Below are 21,708 nucleotides of genomic sequence, written 5' to 3'. Positions count from 1 at the left end.
GTGATTACAGCAGCTCCACTGTCTTCACACTCAAATTAAACAATCTGAGAATGGACAATTACTATTGAACTGGCCTGTGATGAGATGTCACTCATAGACATGCCAATAAATAATAAAATACGGACAGAAATATGTATTATTAATTATAAAAATAATACATTTGATTTGTATAGCGCTTTAAAAGGTACTCAAATATGCTTTACATGCTAAAAACAGAAACAATAGAAGCAATTATAATATAAACAAAATAGATGACACAACAGTAAGGAACAGCACAAAAAAACATACATAACTAGTAAGTACACTACTTTTATTTTTCCTTTACTTTTAAGTGACTTCTCATCGAGGATGTAAAAAAAATACCACAAACCTGGCAACCCTGAAAAGACGCACAGTGATGACGCGACATCGCTGCGACTCTTAACCGGTGTGGTCAACTAACCAGAAACGAACGTGACTTACTGGGGAATCGACTTCGTTTATTTAATAATTAGGTGACAGAGTGACTATTGTCGCGAGTAACGTCTCTGATTTGATCCAAAATGACTTCGTCAATGCCGCAGAAACGTTACTACCGACAGCGAGCCCATTCAAACCCGATGGCTTACCACACGTTTGACTAGTGAGTGAGGAGCATGTGTCCGAGTTTCATAGCTGCACCACACAGCGCTCATGCAACTTTCTTTTGTGTAACGTGACCTGTCACAACCTTCTTATTATCAGTTCCTACTGTGTGTTTGTCGCAAAAAGTTAGTTTTTAGTTGCATATGATTTGAGATAACGTTATATATCTGAGACGACTGTCTCCGACACAGTATAATGTACAGTAGGTCCAAACAATAATAAAAAGCTATATTTAACAACTAATCTCTTTTCAAAACCACTATCTCTGTTACTGTGATGATCCACAGTCTTCCCTGTCAGCTGTTTTGATGTTTCTACTTTACACAATAGTTCAATTGAACCCCCTCTTGCCTCCTCAGTCCTGTGTGTCCCGAGGAGATGAACTGGTCCGAGCTGTATGCAGACTTCTTCACTGGCAACCCATCTGACAAAGAGACCCCTCGAGTTGAGTTTGCAGACATTGGATGTGGATATGGGGGGCTTTTAGGTAGTTATGTCGCTGTTTTGACCCCACAGTTTTCACAGATCACAGTTTTGCTCTGTGTTGACCTCATGTCCCCTTCTCTCGTGTCCCTGTGTGTCTTCACCTTCACCCAGTGGAGTTATCCCCACTTTTCCCAGACAAGCTCATGCTGGGCATGGAGATCCGAGTGAAAGTGTCCGATTATGTTCAGGATCGTATCCGATCCCTGCGTGCCTCGGAGCCAGGATGCTACCAGAACATCGCCTGCCTTCGCAGCAATGCGATGAAGTATCTCCCCAACTTCTTCTCCAAAGGACAGGTAGGCCTGCACATGTGTGATAAAAGTCAAAAACTCCTCCTGATCCTAACAGAATTTTTTGTATTGGAAGAAAAACATACACATTTGACATTTTCAGAAAAAATACATTTGTTTGTAGTCTTGACATTTCTGCATTGAACCGCTTCCCTCATTTCTTTGTCCTGCTCGCCAACTCAAAACAGTCTTGACCCACAACCGTTTAAAGTCTCCGGTCCCCTCGAATCTCCTCAATGAACTCAAGAAACCTAAATTACCAGCAGCATCTTGCTCCTGCAGCTTTTTAGCTTAGCCTCACAGTTGCTGTCTTTACCTGCAGTTCAACAGAGGTTCATTCATTTAGAACACCTGCGTCATAAGTGTCTGTACGGTATTATCACATTAAACACCAAACTTTCCTAAAATACTGCTATTAGCGCTAAAATATAGTGCAACTAGTTCACACCATGATTGTCTGTGATTGAATCAAACCTAACGAACTACACTACGAACTGAGTTTATGATCCAAGCCACCAGTCTATAAGCAAGAACTTAAAGTATGTTTTACCTGCTCAAAGGCACGTTATGACATCACAGTGATATAGGCTCTTACCAGCAGCTATTATAACACTACTCGCACCCATCTGCACTCCATCTCTTTGTTACCAATAACAAATACCACGGGCTGAGCTCTGGGGATGAATGAAATGTGTGACATCTTGAAACAGGAAGTTTTAACTTTGTCAGTCTTGTGAAATGCGTGCAACTAGTCACGTGACTAGCGACTCACGTTACTAACGAGTGATGTGACAAAATGTCAGTCTACTGCAGGGATTCCCAAAGTGGGGTGCGCGAGCTGCCTCTAGGGGGTGCGCGAGAGGAAAAGTGTAATGGCGGTCTGATGGTGTAATAATATTAAATATTTAAAAAAAATGTAATTTTAATTTAAAAACTGTCAGGTGGGACATCTGAAGCTATCAGTCGTAAAAGAGGAGAGGGACAGAGAGAGAGAGAGGAATCGGAGGCGAGGGGAACGGAGAGGTGCAGCACAGACAAATCGGGAGCACATCGGCCCATCGCGGAGTCGAGGTGAAAAAGAGGAAACGAGAGTGAGCATCAGACTGGGAAAAAAAGAGGAAATATGATGAAAAGTATCTGTGTCTGGGCTTCACTTGGATTGCCAACGCAGATTGCCCAAAGCCACAGTGCGTGGTGTGCAGTGAGGTTCTGGCTAACAGTCTGAAGCTCTTATTTACGTCACCACCTGAACACCAAGCATGCCAGTGCAAGTCAAAAGCCCCTTACATTGTTTATATCGAAATTGGAGGAGTTACAAAACAGCCAAAAACAACTGGAGTCTCATTCATGTGTTGGGTCTATAAATGACGCACTACGGGCTTCATATCTGGTCAGTTACAGAATAGCGAGAAAGGGGCTACCGCACACAATCGCCGAAGACGTGAGCTTGCCAGCTGCCAGAGAGATGGTGGAATGTATGATTGGGGAGAAAGAAGCAAAAAAGTTGGACATGATCCCGGTGTCCAACAACACTGTGTCGCACCGCATCGATGCTTTGTCCGAAGACATCCTGGCTACATTAGTCGCTCATTAATTGTAAATGAAATGTGATAATCTGCCTCTGAGCCTGTGCGTGTGTCCTCGCATCCGTATTGCTCTTTAAAAGTGACGCCTTGTGTAACTGAAAGATATTGAAACTTTGTTGCAGTGTTTCAGGGCGTTTTCACACCTTCAGTTCGTTTGCTTTGTTCCGATTCAGGGATTAATATGATACAATGTTGCAGTTTCCCCTTTGTTCGGTTTGTGTTCACACTGCAACATTTAACAGCGGACTAAATCTTGTAAACAAATGCCGCGCGCGAGCAAACTGTTCTCTCATTGGTCCGATTCTTATGCGGCTATGAAGGCTTAAAAGGCTCTGTTGCTTCTTTTTTTTTTTTTTTTTATTAAGGGGGGGGGGGGGGGTGCGCGAACCCAGTCGGGATGTAGAAGGGGGTGCGCGGCCTAAAAAGTTTGGGAACCGCTGGTCTACTGCACTAGAACATCCGTCTCCTGGACGGGAGTCCGACGTTGGTTTGACCCACCCGCCATGCGGAGACAGTCTAAGTCCTAATAATGACGAGGGCGGGTTTACATGAGAGTTAATTGAAAGCCGGATGCATCGGTATCAGACGCCGAGGGGCACTGACCAACCGTCGGTAGTATTTGACGAGTTGCACACGGACTGTTCACCTGCGTTCAACCAAAGTCGACCCCGAACGTGATTAGTCGGTTCAACTCGGACGACAAACGGAAACCAAGAAAGCTTCTGACACCGACATCTTGTCCCGTTGCCAGATTGAGCATGTGAATGAAATTACATTATATATGTATACCGGCTCATTTCAACAAACTATATCTGCACGGCGAGATACAACTGGAGGTGCCAATTAGCTGGTAATCTATGACTTGTTGAAAGTCGCATTAGATTACGCAGTGTGGGCTTAGCGTACCAGGGTCTGTTTAGGTACCCTCGGTAAAAAAAAACTTCAACTCAAATGCCCCGAGTGAGTATAAACTGAGAAATTAACATAGGAGAGTAATTGCTAATTGATGTTTTATTGAGTAACACATACATTGATTACATTTATTGTTATTTTGATATGCTATGTCAGGTAATTTAAGATGAAGACACTTATTTCTACAGCCTGAGTTAAGGCCTTTTTGCCGAACTGACATTGGAAATGTTTCAGAGAAATGGCCTGGTTTTGAAAGAGAAGTTTGTCTTGGCTTTGCATCAACGTGCTTTATTTTGCAGACAGTGACACTCCCTTCAGCTCCTTCATAAGCCGCATCTCTTGACTCGCATTACTTCAGCAGGGACGAACATGTTTCTAGCTGCAGCTTGCTTTAGTATTAGCGTCTTCCTCGCTCGTGTTTAGAAACAAAACTGTCGTAGAAATAAAAGCCGACCACCTCGAGTCTAGGTCTTAGACTAGTGCTCAGAATCTAGTCCCAATCCTTCTGGCATGCCCGATGCGTTTCAAGTGTTGACTCATATATTCACATATTCTAAAGACATGAAGTATTTTTTTTTCCCGCTCTCCTTCGTCTGTTTTGTAGCCAAAAATGATTCTTCCATCATCACCAAAGCAGCCCCGAGGCTTCAGCAGTGGTGATTATCCCCACATATTTCTGTGTGTACCTGACATTATTTATTTTAAACGAACGAACAGTTACTGGAATAGTTTTTAATGTAGCTGCCAGACTGATATCAATGCAGCCTTCACTTGTGCACTCGTCAGAGACCGAGACATGGGGAACTTTATGGGGGAGAACAAAACTCAAGAAGGGAAATTCCAGTGTTGCAGTCAGCAGCGCTTAAAAAAGCAACCGCAAAGCCTAACGAAGGGCGCGTTTATTTATTTAGATAAAAATGAAACATTCTATTTTTATCTTGTGTGTGAAAGACACCAAGTAATGACCAGAGTTTAAAAGAGCCGTCGGTTTTTCATGCCTCTGCGCCAGCAGGAGGCGTTGTGTTCTCGGGTTGCACCTCCGTCCGTCTCCTTCCCATGAATGTAATATCTCAGAAACGCCTCCAGGGAATTTATTAACATATGGCACAAAAACGTCCTCTTGGACTCGAGGGTGAACTGATTCGATTTGAGGAGGTCAAAGGTCACTGTGACCTCTCATCCGTCCCGTTCTCGTGAATGCAATATCTCAGGGAACACCTTGAGGGAATTTCATTACGTCTGGCTCAATCATCCACTTGGACTCAGAAGGAGACGTATCACTCTGCAGCCATCGGTTCAGAAGTCATTTAGACTTTTTGTGACCCGTTCTTGAATCAAAGATTGATTATAATCTGATGAACTGATTAGAATCTCGTGGCTAATAATGCATGCGCTGATTATAGCAATTTAACACAAATGTCTAAAAGGATCAAATGATGAAGCTTTTTGGTTTCTGACTGTCTTTTTGTGTCTTTCAGCTCAGTAAGATGTTCTTCCTCTTTCCTGACCCTCACTTTAAGAAGACCAAGCACAAGTGGAGGATTATTAGTCCCACATTGTTGGCAGAGTACGCCTACACGCTGAGAGTCGGGGTATGTACATGTGTAAGACTTGTTCCAGCTCGTGCTGAAACGATGAGTCCATCAACAGAACTTTTACCTGCAGTCATTTTGACAGTTGTTTGTGGTTTATTGAGCACAAATTCTAACAACAACATTCGCCGGCTTTTCAAATATGAGGATACCACATTTTTGAATGAATACATTTGGGTTTCAGACAGTTAGTTGCTCAAAACAAGAGATTGTATCTCGAGCTTTGAGACAGGAACTTTTTTACGTCTTTTTAGACTGATGCATCGTTTTTTAGTTGCTGCGGTTGTTCCAGCCAAGTCGTTGTTCAATGTTTGACTCTGAATACTTTTTTTTAAATTGAAGATTCACAGAAGTAAATGCAGGAAATTACATAATTGAGTTGAAACTTGCCTTTTAAATTGTCTGTTTAACCAAAATACCAACATTTCTCCATCGTCAACAAATGCCATGAAAAGACTAAAGCCAACAATACTCTGTGTCCTACCGTCCAACATCACTACACTGTTGGTGGTTGGTTGGCATGCAGCCACAAGCCCATTCATTCCCAGTGAAGAAGGAAGTGATTAAAAACGGGTCACAAATGTGTAGTTTCATAGTTAATGGTTAAATGATTTCCATTTGAGTAAATGTCACTCAAACAGCGTTAAATGGGGCAGCTGTTTGGGACTGTTTCCGGCTGCGGTCTAATGCAACGTTGGTGCAGTAGGGAGTACTTGCGGGTGCAGAACGGTGTCTGTGGGATCGACTTACAACGTAATGAAAGAACATGTCAGCCAGTCTGTCTAACAGTGAGGGCACATTGATGTGTTGTTATTAATTCTTTGAACGGTGGAGCTCTATGCAATAAAAAAAAGTGGCATCACCAGCTTAATGCTTTACGATACCATTGTTTCGGTAATAATATCGGAGCTACACCCAAACACAGGGAAGGAGAATCGGATTTAATTCATTGACTTAATGGGAACTGAAACCCAACTTCAGTAAAAGACGAGTCATTGCAGTGTGCAGAAATCCATGAATTCAATTGTGTGGAAATCTGGGCCATTGCGGAATTTTCTAAGAAACCCATATTCCAGTCATGTTATCTGTCCACCAAAGTAAACTACAGTGTCATAGGTGATTAGCCTCTGTGTTGTCTGCAGGTTATTTTCATCTATTTTTAGCATGGACCGTTGCTCTCCAGAGATGGTGAAACCACTGCGCTCCCATTCTGAAATCTTGGGCCGTGTTTAATAGGAAAAATAAAACGGAGTAAATCAGAGGTGTATTCAGTTTATTCGATAAATGCCGTAGGTTTATTTAGTGAGCGATGAATGGATATTTAACGTCTTTTTCCCAGAACTGTGTTAATAACCTCCCTGTGTTTGCGTGGACTTGTCAGGGTTTGGTGTACACCATCACAGATGTGGAGGAAGTGCACGTCTGGATGGTGAAGCACTTCACTGAACATCCACTGTTTACACGCGTCCTCGATGAAGAACTGGTACGTTGATCTGGACCTTTTCATCCCTTTGTCATCTGCTTATTGAAGCAAAAGAGGTCCGACACATTATTGGAAGGAGTAGTTCGACATTTTGGGATAAACACTTTTTCACTTTGTTAGTTGAATCAATCTCATCTCTTTATACTAAACACGAAGCAAAGCCACACGGATTAGCCGTATGCTTCATTTAGGCAATGTTAGCAAAAAAGAACAGAAATCCTCCAGTTTTTCTGACTTGGGAATGTTCACGCATTATTCTAAGATGATCAACCTTGAAGTCCCAGCAGATAAATGAGCTACTTCTGTTGTGTTACTACTTTTGTTAAAGCTGACACAAGCAAACCGTGTACAGCTGCCTTTAAGGTAAAAGTTCTAAATGTGTTTATTGATGAGACGACTGTCTGTACAGACACGAGGGGCAATCTTCTCGTCTAGCTCTCGGCAAGAAAGCAAATGTTTATTTCCCCAAATGTTGGACTATTCCTTTAATAAGTGTGTCATGTTTCCATTCATGACAGAATAAGAGCGAGAAAGGTGGGTTTAACAAAAACAAGTTAAGTTGAGCTTATCTGACGCTGCGTCCTTTTAATGTAATTGTTTTCGCAGGTTGGTGACGTGATCGTAAATCGTTTGGGTACCTGTACAGAGGAAGGAAAGAAAGTGCAGAGAAATGGAGGGAAGAATTTCCTCGCAGTTTTCCGAAGGATTGAGGATCCAAACTGAGAGCGGAGAGTTTGGACGTGCAATGAACTGAAACGATGGTCTGGTGCAGTCGAGTGTGCGTGGAGGATGATGCTGCTCTGTGGATCTGGAGGCTGTGGCTTGTTCCTCAGCACATGAACAGTGATATTAATGGACCAACATTTACATCATTACCCAACAGAGGGTTAGAGTTTGAGTTTGTTTCTCATAGTTTATGTATTTCATTTCTCAGCTCACAAAAAGACGGCACAAGGGAAGTAAATCATAAAAGCATCTCTATTCAGACTAGACTTCTGAAATGTTTTGTATCGCTTTTTATAATTGATTTTTAATGATTCACTTCTGTTTCTTTTGTTAAACTCCAAAGTGCTGTTTTGGATTTACTGTAAAACTAAATTATTTTAGGACAACAGAAAGAAATCAAGTGTTGTCTTTGGTTCAGTGCATTGAGTGTAAACAGTTGAATTGAAAATGGAAAAACTACATGTTGTGTTTTACATCAGTTATTTTAGGGCCTTAATCACAAACGGGACTAAAAAGAGCAGCTCTTTAGTCAACATCTTAGATTTGAAGAGGGCTTCAGATTTTTACCGCTTAAAAACATTTGAAATGAAAAATTATTTCCATACGATGACGTAAACTTTGTTGGTTTTGCAGTTTTGGCAGCGGAACCTGTAACGGATTAGACTGAGAAGGTTGCCAACAATCTTCATCCTGCTTATTTGCGATGGGTCATTGTCGGGTTTATAAATAAACCCGAATGCTGCATCACATTCTGTGAGAAGTGAACGCAGCACAGTTTCAAATTGAACAGAACTGTGACACAATCCTGTTTCAATTGAATATGTTTTGACAAAGCTGTTAAAAGAACTTGTTGAATTGATACTGGTATGTTTGATACAGAAGTTCTCGCTAATGTGATTCAAGTTTACTTATTTAAAACCACACATTTACCACAGAGGCTGATGCTCCTACATGTCACGTGACATCCAAAACAAACTCTTCGTCGACTGAGGATTTTTGTGAAGTCCAAATCAAAGCTGTCTGGAACAGAAACTGGATTTCTGTGCTCATTTTATGATTTTGGCTGTTTTATTACAGGCCGGGGTTCTTGTCTGTCAGGACGGGTGGCAGTGCAGGTTTGAGGCCCTCCTGCTGCTGCAGGGGGTGGTGGTTAAAAACAGGACAGCACATGCCTCAGTAATGTGACCCCAGACACGGTAAAACTTTAGATAATGACAGAGCGCAAATGATGCACTGCTCAACAAATACAAAACCATACTATTAATATTCTACTGTAATATTAAATCTACGTATCCTCTGCTGAGGTGTTGGCATTCTGTCGTTAGTCGACCATATTTGACAGTAAATGTGTACCAAATCAGTTATTTTTATTCAACTGATGCTGCACTGGTACGAATGTATAGATTGCTTCCAGTATTCAGAAAGAAATTATTATTAAACTATCTGAATACGTGGTAGACTCGATTTACCCATCTCTCAATAAACTGAAGTATACAGTACAAAATGTACTTATTTACTTGGTTTCTCAGATCTGGACCAATGAGAAACCCGAGTTTCTAACCTAATCTTTTTATGCGCATCAACTCAAAGAAATTCTGTCTCCAATTTCTTCCGATTGTCCTATTTCCTAACACTGCACGGCTGCCTGTGACCCATATCCAAGGAAAATAAATGCCCCAGTGTGGTTGAGTCAATAGTTCGGTCATTCCTCAGCCCAAAACCATTATCAAATACAGAAAGTATTCACAGAACCTTTTATGATGTGAACATGTTAACCAGTCAGCTCTGTTTATTATCCCGATGGGCTGCATCATTAAACATTTTAGTACCATCAGGTCATCAAACGTGAGTTGAATTAAATGCACTGCAGGAGAATCAATCAACTACTACTACTACTACTACTACTACTCCTGTTATATTAAATACCATGACCACTACTACAGCTATTACTACTACTACTGATACGCGGCTACTACTTCTAAATACTAATGATACTTACACTACGACTTCTACTCCTACTATTACAAATATCACTACTTCTGAAATTTGTTTAAGCTACAGAAATTGTTCAAATATCAAAATGTTCAGCTCTTTCAGGAGAGGGGTGCGTTGACTTTTCATATTTGTAATCTTTAAACTTTTTGAATTCAGCTTTTTGCAATTTTCTTTTGAATGGGATCTCTATGGAGAACATCTTCAAATCCTGTTATACTTCAACTTTAAAAGCCTTCTTCTTCCTCATACTTTCAGCTACAGACACCATAGTTAGACATTTCAACGAGAAGGTTTTTCAGCAGTGCAGTTTAAATGCTTTCGGGCTTCAACATTTTTCAGACAGATAGTCTCCCATTTCTTCATTTTCAGCAATTTTTTCACAATTAATTTCAGCTTTCAGCATTCCAACGCATTTTCAGCAGGAAATGCATTTTCTAGTTCTTAGTCTTCACTGTCTCTCCCAGACTTGTTCAAAGTCTTTGATAATGTAAACCACCAGACTCCAACAAGAGGATCTCCAGATGTGTTTCCATCCTAAATGTCTAACTGAACTCATCATTTATCATCAAGAAGGTATCTGACCTGATCATCTTTCTACATTCTTAATCACATCATTTCCTACTTTTTGCCAAGTCACTGGCACTCAACTTTCTGCCACTCTTTTCCATCCTCATACTCGGGTTGAGGCGTGTGTGCGTCTCTGCTGCCTAATTCACATCTGCAGCTGGATGTCTGCCCGCCGCCTCGAGCTCGTCCTAAACCCAACTAAGCTGCTGTACTCTCCAGGAAAATCCTGACTCGTTTCTCCCCCGAGGATTAACAAACTGTGGGGATATTCTGCACATCACAGGCAATCTGCCATCCTGCAAGCGTGCAGAAACAAATCCTTCCTCACTTGGGATTCTCAGGTCTCGACTAATGAGACACTTCCACTGACCGAAGTTTCCATCCTAATCTTTCTTGGGCCTTCAACCCAATTGTCATATTTCCCAAACTGCATGCCTGTGAAAAAAAAGGCCAGTTTTATATCTCAAGTTTCAGTTTGCATTCAATGAAGCAAATCCTGTTGAAATATTGACACTAAAACTAAAATGTATCTTTCTGAAAACATTCTTATAGCTAGAAGACAAACACCACCCTGTCAGAGAATGAGTATTTGAGTGTAAACTATTGTCAATAGGGTTGTACCGAACACAGGAATCAAACTATTGTCTTTATTTAATGTCCATTTTTGTCACACCACATGTAAGTGGTAGATGTTAGGAAATGTGATCTTCAGTAAGCGTTGCTGCTGATGGACAACAGCAATTATTTTAAGGTGGAGAGCAGCTAAATATTTACACTTGGTGCTCGTGACATCATGATTGCTTCATTATTTAAGTCCGCTTGCATCAGATGACCAAAACATGACACAGTGCCAAATGGTCATCAGTCATATCTTCTCAAAAAATTTGAGGTCAAGGAACAATTGCGGCCTCTAGCTGCAAATTCAATTTGTTGAAAATAATTATTATGAGAATGGAAACCGCTATGCTGTATACAGGGATTCATCGAAATAAATTAACAAAAAAATTCCAGCATCCATTGAGTCGTCCAAGATGCAATACATCTCACTGTAGCTCTCTGAGTTATACATAATGTCAAACTTCAAAGTACAACAAAAAGGACTTTGAACCGCTTTGAAAATCTAGCTATATGATCTTGAATAAAACATAACAAAGATGTGTGTGTACTTGTGTTTTAGTCTGCTGCTGATCAAATATACAGAGATGCTGCTGCTCTTAAATAATGCCGTATAAGTGCTAAAACCTCAGAGTGCAAACAAGCTTCAGAGGGAACAAATTCAAAGCTCAGTGGGAAGAATGACCAAGAAAAAACCGCAGAGACGAATGTAATCAGTTTTATAACAGTATTAAGGTCAGCTAGTTCTATAAGTACGATAGCAGGAGGAACATGTAAACAAGGCCCACAATCAGAATGTAACTCTTCAATATTTCTACAAACAGAACTTGGAGGACAGCAGCACATCACAAAACCAATTTGGCTTCATCCTTGGGATGTGATGTGATGCTTTGGATATCGTCAAACGTCTACAAAAGGCTGATTCACACTCGATCACATGTTGTTTTTCTGCCCGGAGCGATGACTCTTTGTGAAAACAACCAGGCAGTGTTAATTGAGTGAATGTCAGTGAAACATCATCAACGGGTTATATTTTCTGTGGAATCCCTCATTATATGCCGTAGGCCTGTTACATACATCCCGCGGACATAGACAGTTCATTGTCTGTCACGCGTCTGTTGTCACTGTGGTGGACGTTCATTGTACACAGTCAGTCGTTCTCCTCTTTCACATATTGTGTTCAGATGTGCTCTCAGTCAAACATATGTCACTTACACCACCTTATTTTATATTCATGACATGAACGTGCTTTATTAAAAACGGCACAACCGCAATCAAGTCCCGCATGTGGTGATAAAAATCATTAGTCAGTAAAATTGTACTGCCCTTTTTGTAGACTTCATGACCACATCCTCATATCCTGTGTGCTCACCAGCAGCTGTTGGGAGGCATTTGGCAAAATGTTGTTCGTTACTCTGTGCACACCTCAGCTTACTGGCAGAAAACTCTTTGTGTCTGAACACGTAGACACATCATAAACACATCCTGAATATTATATTCTGAACAGTGAACATTTCTCAATGAGGAGCAACCCAAAACATTAATTTGACAAATGGAACAACATTCATGTATACATATTAATATTAGGTGGCCAAATAGGAAAAACAACTTGCTGTGAGTCTGATGTTTACTGTATTTACACCAGAAAGTTTAAATGGCTAAACGTAATGAATAAACAGAAATATTTCGCTGAAAATATTGGATACAAAGTTTAAAGGAATAAATAAACAGCTGGAACATGTAAACAGAGATCAGCTAAAAGTTAACCAAGTGTTAGTAGTATGAATGCAAACTTTACCAAAGCAATCTTAACATTGACAATTAAATTACATGAAAGAAAATTTGACGTAATATCAGTTATATTTCATATAATCAATATTATTAAATAACATTCAGTTTATATCCCATTCATCAAATGAAACATGATGTTTGGTGCAGATGAAGGGGAACTTACCTGATTGGACTTTGGGGTTATGCATCAAACTAAACCGATTTAGAATAGACTTAATGCTTATTGGGTATCATGTAACAAACATGGACATTCAAAAACCATATACAGAGCACATAAATACACCACACTCACCAGCCTGCTGAGTGAGAGAAAACCATTTACACAACCGCTGGACACACACTCATTCATTCATCTGAACCTCTGGGCATGTACACGTGTGTGTGTGTGTGTGTGTGTGTGTGTGTGTGTGTGTGTGTGTGTGTGTGTGTGTGTGTGTGTGTGTGTGTGTGTGTGTGTGTGTGTGTGTGTGTGTGTGTGTGTGTGTGTGTGTGTGTGTGTGTGTGTGTGTGTGTGTGTGTGTGTGTGTGTGTGTGTGTGTGTGTGTGTGTGTGTGTGTGTGTGTGTGTGTGTGTGTGTGTGTGTGTGTGTGTGCATAGATACTGTTCTGATACCACCCAGACAGGCAGACTGCAGCCATGAACTTTAACACACTAATCTTGGAGCAGCTTCCCTTTTGGGCACTGGGCCAATACTATAATTGGAAATACCTCTCAGGCTGTCTCGCCTGTCTATCCTCTTTTGCATGATCTATGACCGGGCCACATATCTGTTCGCACCACACGACAGCACAAAGAAGCCATTCTTTCAAAGGATTTCTTGTTATGTTTTTTTGAAATCAATATTAATCCCCCGTTACTCAGCCAAGGCCAGATTCATAAAAAAAAAGTCTGGTTTTGGAGAGGGTTTAATTTGTGTCGTGTGGTCTTAAATGACCACCCTGCTGAGCAGGAAAGTGAAGATGAGCATCTGAACCTGCGTTGCCAGAATGAAATGTGAAGATATGCACATCTTTATCAGAAAGAAACATGAAGAACAAGATGAGGGAAATGCATTTTTTATTTATGACTGCAACCCTGAACAGCCACAAGTTGCAAAACAAGAAAAACAATCTTATCAGCATTCCAACAAATCTTTGGTTCGATTTGTTTGCAGTGTGTTGCATAAGCCAGAGACTCACCAAGAGACTGGTGACCTGGTTTAAAAGTTGCTTATGTGTCCATGTCAATTTCAGAGGTCGCTTTTTATCTTTCAGGCTTGAAGTTAGCTGTGCTTCTTCCACTCAGGTTGTTTTTTGACAGACCGCATTTTCATCTTCATAACTCAGAATTCAATTTTGTTTTGTGTGTTCTGAAAAGAAATCTTCTGATATTACTCCTTTTAACCCACAGCCCCATTTGGCTGGAGCTGTTGTCAAGTGATTTGTCCACTCGACCGAACATCTTCGTCATTGTGTATCCCAATCTCACTTTGTCATCTCACCGTCTTACTTCTGCTCTTTTTTAATTCATGCTTTTGTCATAAAGACATTTATAGCGCGTGCTTGTCCTCTGTGTCTTTAGATACATGCTTGAAGTTGCTTATTTTTCCGATGGGGTATGATAAGAACTCATGCAGACGACTGCTGATAAATCATGCCCATTGTGGATATTACTTCAAATGCAATTTCACATCACAAGGTCTGCGTAAATCTCTTCTAAACCAGCTTGAAGGCACCTCACCGGGTTCTTCATTTTTCCATCAGACCAAAGTTAGTTGATGACATTTTTACTTCCAGTTAGATCTATTACATTTCATCACATCCAATCCATGCAAGCAGAAGCAGGTTATACTCAAGAGATGGAATCCTCCTCCAGCCCCCAGCCAAATAAATCATGCACATTTGACTTGACCTTTGTAGAATGCCAACACATGAGATTGGCCCAGAAAGGAAAGACAGTGTCCCCAAAACACAGGCTCGAAGTGTTCTGCACGTTATTCGTCAAGCTGTAATCACGCATACATGCATGATTGAAATATTCCAAAAAAAATGTGTCACCCAATTGTTGCTCCGTATTTTTGAATATGCATCTTTGCCTGTTTTTGCTCAGTCTCTGCAGACATTGATTATCAAAAAAGCATTTTTGTTTAAGACTCCCTTTGATTTTAATAACTCCCTGTAACACATCAAATCCATCGCCTCTTTTTTTAGCCTTAATGAAGTTGCTCTTTCATCTGGTATTTATTTTCAAAATGATTCATTAATGTCAATGCTTTTGTCATGTTTTGTTCAATAGTCCACTAACTGGTAAGATGTAGCCTTGGGTCTGGCCAGGACCCTCTTGGAAACAAGATGGTGCATCTCAACAGGCGTATCCTGCAAACATTAGAAACGTTTGAATACCAATCAAGCCTCAGTCTTTTCTGTGAAACTGGGTGATCCAAGATTTCTAGATAGAACAAACGAAATACGGGAGCAAATGTCACAACAGATTCTGAGTAGGCTACCGCCTCGTTACTTCACTGTCCACACACATGGTGCTTTGGACAAATTCCAGTTCCAATGAATTCAGGTCAGGATTTACTCCCTCGCTAGAAAACCCCCCAAGTCAGCAAAATAAGTAGTCATAGCTGGGTAAACAAAGCCCCCCAGGTTTTAAAAAGACACAGGCTGCCCCTGCTTGTTTCTTCAAGCTTGAATTAATGTCTCAATGTCTTTGTTAGGGCATTTTGATGGAGGGGGGATTATTGATTCATCTGTTTCAGTTTAAGGGTTTGGCCCGCCTGAATCAATGGGATCTATACCATACTAACATTGTCCTTGAGGTGAGGGTTAAGTGACCTATAAGCACACAAGACCTAATTTTCACATGAGGGTGATCACATGAACCATGTCTGTCAACCGGACTATCGGAGATCAAAGTCCTGCAGGGAGGGGGGGGGGGGAGATAAGACTCAACAGCCATTTTACGGAGAAGTCATGTATTATTTATCCAGGTCCTCCACGTGTGCTGTTTCTGGGATGGGCCGAGCTCAGCCCTCTGATTGGACACACCTTCCTCTCAGATCCTCATGCCTTCTTCAGAGTATCGTCCAGGCGCGGGGGCGGGGCACGCGCCGCATTAACACCCATGATTGGACCAGATTTAACTAAAAATATGCAGCTTTATCTCCACGGGTTCGAGGAGCAGCTCGCGGGGTTCATAAATACTGCCTCCGACCGGGTAAAACAAAATGACCACCGACGTCCAAGAAAGCCGCGTCCGGCCACCGCTTCATGATTACTGTGAGAAGGATGCTGCAACAAGCGCTCAAAGTATCCCGCCGGAGCGCCTTCCCACTGGTGAAGTGGATGGAGAGGTGGACTGAGGGCGCATCAGCCGAGCCGCAGGCACTGAGGACCCTGGACGACATGCCGGGACCGTCGGTCGCCAGCTTCGCCTGGGACTTGTTCGCCAGACGGGGGCTGTCACGGCTGCACGAGATACAGGTAAATATGATGTTGTTCAACCGGGATTGAGTTGAAGACACTTATGAATCGTTACAATACTTACATTTTCATGTGAATACATTCAGTATAGGCTGCAACAGTGGGTTAAATTATCTAAAATACTGATGCACGGGCCACTACAGAATGAATGCATGTTGTAGGAAAAATACTTACGATTCAAGGTGAGCACAAAGAAACTCCTCCTTCCACCTATGAATGTGAAAACAGCCTATAGTGTCATACTCTGCATATACACAAGTCTGCTCAAGCTAAAAGTGAAGTAAAACATGTTGTTGAGGCTTTAATCTAGATATCCCTTTTGAGACGTTGTGGTCTGTTTACATTTTGCAAGTTAATTTAGCCATCAGTTATCAACATGTCTGCCAAGTAGAGAAGAAGATCTGGCTGATCGAACGGTGCCTGTCAAGTTATGAAGGTTCAGTGAAAATGATCTCATCATATTTGGACTAGAGAAGCCTGCATGTGTCTTCCTTTCTTCACTGGGCTTCAAACTAGAGGACAGTGCATCCAAAGCCTGGTAGCCAGCAGGGTTTTCACAAAGTCGCCCCTCTCTCTCGGGTCCCAGGTGGAAGGAGTGCAGCGGTATGGGCCCATGTGGAAGGCCAGCTTTGGCCCCATCCTGACAGTTCATGTGGCTGATCCAGCGCTCATTGAGCAGGTACTGAGGCAGGAGGGCCAGCACCCCATGCGCTCTGACCTGTCCTCCTGGAAGGACTACAGGAAGGCCAGAGGACACCACTATGGACTCCTCACATCGTGAGTATCACTTCCTCTTCTTTCTCCTCTTCTGTCTTGTTGGAAACCCCTAAACCACAAGATAGTGTCAAGCCGAATGTAAACTTGAGTGATTTGTAATTTCATTGTAAAATATGTATGACTGAATGATGTAATAAAGGAACAGAGAACTAAAAACAAAGACACTAAAATCAAAGATAAGACCGCTGTTCTAATCTCATTTCATTCATATTTAGCCACAGTGATCAAGGGAACTCACCCTCCAACGTGGTGATACAGAACTTACAAGACTTTAAATTGACCCTCTTACTGGTTTAGAAGTCTATGTTTTTTTTTTCTGATTCTGAATGAAATAAAGTGGAGAAACCCTTTTTAATTCAGCCGGTAAATACTTTTGATACCCTGATTTAGTGCAGCTGAATTGCGTGTGCACATATGCGACACTAACATGAGCCTTTGTTCATTTTTACTTTGTGTTCCTAGTGAGGGGGAGGAGTGGCAGTCGGTGAGGAGTCTCCTGGGGAAGCATATGCTGCGACCAAAAGCAGTCGAAGCTTACGATAAAACCCTGAACGGTGTGGTCAGTGACCTTATTGCCAAACTTCGCCTTCGCAGACGCTCTCGGGGCCTCGTCTCTGACATCGCCAGCGAGTTCTATCGCTTTGGTCTTGAGGGTAAGGTTTCATGTGTTCGGAGGCGAGGCAACATGATGCATCACGAGAGGGTTTACCACACCGTGTAAACATTGGTAATTAGGGCGAGACACATGAAGGAAGCCGTATTTTGGGAGAAGACTGACATTCCTTTAAACATAGATGCCTGTCAAAGCCTGTAGTTTCAACATTTCCATCATGGATCAACAACAGGTAAACTTCAGCTCACCTTTCCAGTGGTGAAAGAAAGTAGCGTTTCTGCAAATACAAAAAAAAGTAAGAGTCCTGCATTCCAAAATATTACCAGGAGAAGCTGAATTGCCTATGTAGTATTTAATGTTGCAGTTTGTCAAGATTGAGGTCATTTACTTTACTACATCGGCTACTTTTGAGTAGTTTGACCTTCAACACCGCACCATATTCTATTCAAATAAGCAACAGGTATTCCTCCTCCCCGGCCTCAAGGCTCCTCAACAGTTATTCGTTTATGACGAGGGAGCTACATCATTCATTCATCTTCCTCTGCCAGATTTTGCCAGACTAAACACAGTTTCAGTCCAGTGACTGTGTGGTCACATGCACAGCTCTCAAACATTTACTGTGGCATCGTCAAAATGGTTGTCGGTGTTAAATATTTCCGTATCAGGGCCATTCTACATGCGGTGTTGAGAGGAGGCTGGGCCAACACTGGTGTTGAAAATAAAATGTTACTTTCAGAAAAGCTTAAGATGTGCTTTCATCTCCCTGTGCAGCCTTATGGTACATTTCAGTCTGTCTCACCTCCTCGTTTACCGTCTTTTTTTTTTGGGGTTCTTTGACAGGCATTTCCTCAGTGTTGTTTGAATCCAGGATCGGTTGCCTGGATGAAGTTGTCCCAGAAGAGACCGAGCGTTTCATCCAGTCGATCAACACCATGTTTGTAATGACGCTTCTCACCATGGCCATGCCAAAGTGGTTGCACCAGCTCTTTCCAAAACCCTGGAACATCTTCTGTCGGTGCTGGGACTACATGTTTGACTTTGGTAGGTCATTTAACCTAATCATTCAGTGTCAGCGTGGGAAATGGTGGCAAAATGTGCACCGACTTGCAAATATTATCTTCAATAGTGATGATTGTATGTGTGACACTAGTTTACCAAAAAAATGAATATATATATATAAGAATGAACATAAACAGAAAATCAAATACATTATAAAAAAATGTATGAGCAGGAACAATCAGCAGATCCCGTGCAAGCTAGCACTTCACTACAACATGAAACCAAAACAAAGTTGCTACTTTCCAAACTTTATGATTGTTTTCCCTCAGCCCCTTCTCATTTCTTGTTGGCTGTTGCTGGTTTCCACTCAGCACTGGCTTATCGTCCCACTCACTCTTACAGTCCACTCTTAGTCATCCAGAATCTGAATGGAACATGTTTAAAATCATCATTCTGGAGCAAACTGGATCAGGAAGCAGGAGATTAAAGTCCTTAACCCTCACGCACTACAAGATCATCTGCCGTGAAGTCTTGAACATCTGTGATCAAACTTTGGTGAAAATATACCCAATTGTCGAGGTGTCTTTCCCCAAATTAAGAAAACAGATCTTGTTTACAATCACCGTGCAATGAGTTCATGTTTTTTGGTACTTATTAAGGAGGATAACTTGATATCACCTTACTAAAGATCACATGAGAAAGCTCAGCTCTTACCATTGTGTCGCAGCATCTGCATTACATACCGCACCCGCACTGTCATAATGATCTCTAATCTCTGCGCTTCTAGCGAAAGGTCACATTGACCAGCGCCTGACGGCCGAAGCAGAGAAGGTTGCCCGTGGAGAGGAGTTGGAGGGCCGCTACCTCACCTACTTCCTGTCGCGGACCGGTCTGCCCATTAAGACCATCTACAGCAACGTCACAGAGCTGCTTCTTGCTGGAGTCGACACAGTGAGAACGATCACTCCGTCCCCTTCTTCACTGAATTCTGACGTCAGTTCTGCCTGGTTGTATTAACGTGTCGTGCACCCTACCTGTCCTTTCAGATCGCCAGCACCATGACCTGGTCGTTGTATGAGCTGTCCCGTCACCCCGAGGTGCAGGCATCGCTCCGGGACGAGATGTTGAGCGTGCTGGAGGGTCGAAGCATACCGGAGGCAAAAGATGTGGCCCGCATGCCTCTCCTGAAGGCCACGGTCAAAGAAGTGCTTAGGTATAAGTCAAAAGATTCTAATTAGTTTCCTTCGGACATGTAGTTTTCAATCTGCAAGTGTGATGTTGCTCACATTGTTGAACTTTTGTTTTCCAGGTTGTACCCCGTTATTCCTGCAAATGCAAGAGTCATTACAGAGAGAGACGTCCAGGTTGGAGGCTACCTCCTCCCTAAAAATGTGAGTGTGTTGAGGGACTTTGTGCACTTTTAAATCACTTGTAGTCTGCGATGGATTGAAATCTGTCTCATGTCATGTGGTCGCACTGTAAGAAGTCCTTTATACTGGGCTAAATGGGAATGTTACACATGTCTGACTGTAAAATCTTTCCCTCCAGACTCTGATTACACTGTGCCACTTTGCAACATCGCGGGATCCAGCGGTGTTTACAAAGCCGGATGAATTCCAGCCCCATCGATGGTTGAACAAGGACCGGACTCACCACCCGTATGCCTCTGTACCATTTGGGGTGGGAAAACGCAGCTGCATAGGCCGTCGCATCGCTGAGCTGGAACTCTACCTTGCTCTTACCAGGGTGAGTTGGCTGGACTTGAGAAGACTTTGGTCTTGATAAGTAGTTTGTGATAGGACCAGGAAGACTCTCAGGAATGACAACTGTTGTTGGGAAAGAAAGGTGAATATATTCAGCAGTAATTGAATGTTTGATTATCTGTTGAAAATCAAAATAGTGTTATAACCATTCAAAAATGTTTCATGTAACATGTAAAACACATTTGTCTCAAGACACTTAAACACATTATGTTGCATGCTGCATGTACACAGATTATTAGAATTAGTTAACAAGTGCTTTAGATTGTTTCCGATTAAATTTTTGTCAGAAACTGCCGTGTTTCCGACAAATCCTCTGGCCGCATTTTTTCTTGGAATAATGTATGAAATTCAAAGAAGGGGATTTAAATCATTGTGCTAATCCAGTTCCCAAATGAATTCATTTGATTACTTAATCCAGGGATTTCAGTTAAGAGTCACTAACCCACACTTGGCACATGATGAACAGTTGTTTTAGTTTTTTTTTTTTTATTCAGTCACCCTGGAGTAAATCAGTTCTCTCTGTTCACTCTAGATTCTCACAGAGTTCGATGTGAAGCCGGACCCTGAAGGCATTTCCGTGAAGCCCATGACACGGACGCTTCTGGTTCCTGAAAATGTCATTAACCTCCAGTTTATCGAACGATGACCTGCTTTCCTGCGCTAATCTATTACACGAACGAGAACGTGAGTCTCTTCGCAGTACAGAGCGCTAGCAGAAGGAGCCTGTTGCACGCAGTTAGAGCGGACCTTCAACCTTCGAAACGACAAAGGCCAAAGTCCTCCGTACTTGTAACCCTCGTGTCTGGAGGCTAATGTGTGGAGAAGGACACATGAATGAGGGATGAACAGTGACATCTCATCACTGTGGCTTTACTCTGAGAGAGGTGCAACTCTAAATGTAACACTGTGGGGTTTTTTAGACTACAATCACCACGAAGAACTTTTTGCACAGAGGCCAAGAGCAAGCCAGTGATCTCCTTCAGTACGATTCTATAGACAATCTTCAGACATCACGCTAAAAGTGTCAGACCATGTTGCATCTCATAGAATTTGCAACAAGTTTGTATTTGAAGCTGATTTTTTATTTTCAAATAACCCCAGTCCTAGATCTGATTATGAACTATGTTCAACATTTCCTGTGTGTCCTGGACGTGCAAATATTTCATTGTAATAGTGTTGCTGTATATGAGTCTGATATACACAGTGTGCTGTAAATGATTTGAGTATGAGGAGAGTCTCAGGCTGGCAGATGAAACGATGTTTCTTCAGCTGTTATTAAGCTTCTGTGAGAGTTTTGTGTAGCTATGACGTTCAACATGTTGATCAAAGTGTATTTTATAACGTGCTTATGGTGAACTTTTAGTGACGGGTTCTTTTTTTGTAAAACGGCAGCTGTTTATTATTCCTGTGCGTACTGTTTAA

General features: G+C 41.9%; 2 protein-coding genes across 2 annotated transcripts; both read left to right on the top strand.

The window, feature by feature from the left end:
- The first annotated feature begins 437 nt into the window (after nt 1-437).
- Nucleotides 438-8,685, top strand: mettl1 (methyltransferase 1, tRNA methylguanosine). The gene is made up of 6 exons (XM_079266353.1): nt 438-622; nt 984-1,111; nt 1,222-1,406; nt 5,377-5,490; nt 6,872-6,973; nt 7,580-8,685. Exons 1-6 carry the CDS (start codon nt 543-545, stop codon nt 7,694-7,696), a joined length of 726 nt encoding a protein of 241 aa, XP_079122479.1. The 5' UTR covers nt 438-542; the 3' UTR covers nt 7,697-8,685.
- A 7,236-nt stretch (nt 8,686-15,921) lies between these two features.
- On the top strand, nt 15,922-20,932 carry cyp27b1 (cytochrome P450, family 27, subfamily B, polypeptide 1; the record flags this gene model as incomplete). Its single annotated transcript, XM_079266211.1, has 9 exons — nt 15,922-16,134; nt 16,721-16,911; nt 17,374-17,564; nt 18,365-18,565; nt 19,311-19,474; nt 19,570-19,736; nt 19,833-19,914; nt 20,072-20,269; nt 20,819-20,932. The coding sequence occupies 9 exons, from the start codon at nt 15,922-15,924 to the stop codon at nt 20,930-20,932; spliced, it is 1,521 nt and encodes a 506-aa protein (XP_079122337.1).
- Nucleotides 20,933-21,708: the final 776 nt, after the last annotated feature.

Source organism: Melanostigma gelatinosum (assembly GCF_949748355.1).
Source record: "Melanostigma gelatinosum genome assembly, chromosome: 3".
Classification (NCBI taxonomy): domain Eukaryota; kingdom Metazoa; phylum Chordata; class Actinopteri; order Perciformes; family Zoarcidae; genus Melanostigma; species Melanostigma gelatinosum.
The sequence above is the reverse complement of the archived record's forward strand: the minus strand, read 5'-3'. Positions and strand labels throughout refer to the sequence as shown.

Bases quoted from the DNA above. Each gene is read 5' to 3' on its own strand.
- mettl1 (XM_079266353.1), top strand. From the start codon at position 543: ATGACTTCGTCAATGCCGCAGAAACGTTACTACCGACAGCGAGCCCAT. The intron at 1,407-5,376 runs GTAGGCCTGCAC...TGTGTCTTTCAG, and splicing joins ACTTCTTCTCCAAAGGACAG to CTCAGTAAGATGTTCTTCCT. The intron at 5,491-6,871 runs GTATGTACATGT...TGGACTTGTCAG, and splicing joins CCTACACGCTGAGAGTCGGG to GGTTTGGTGTACACCATCAC.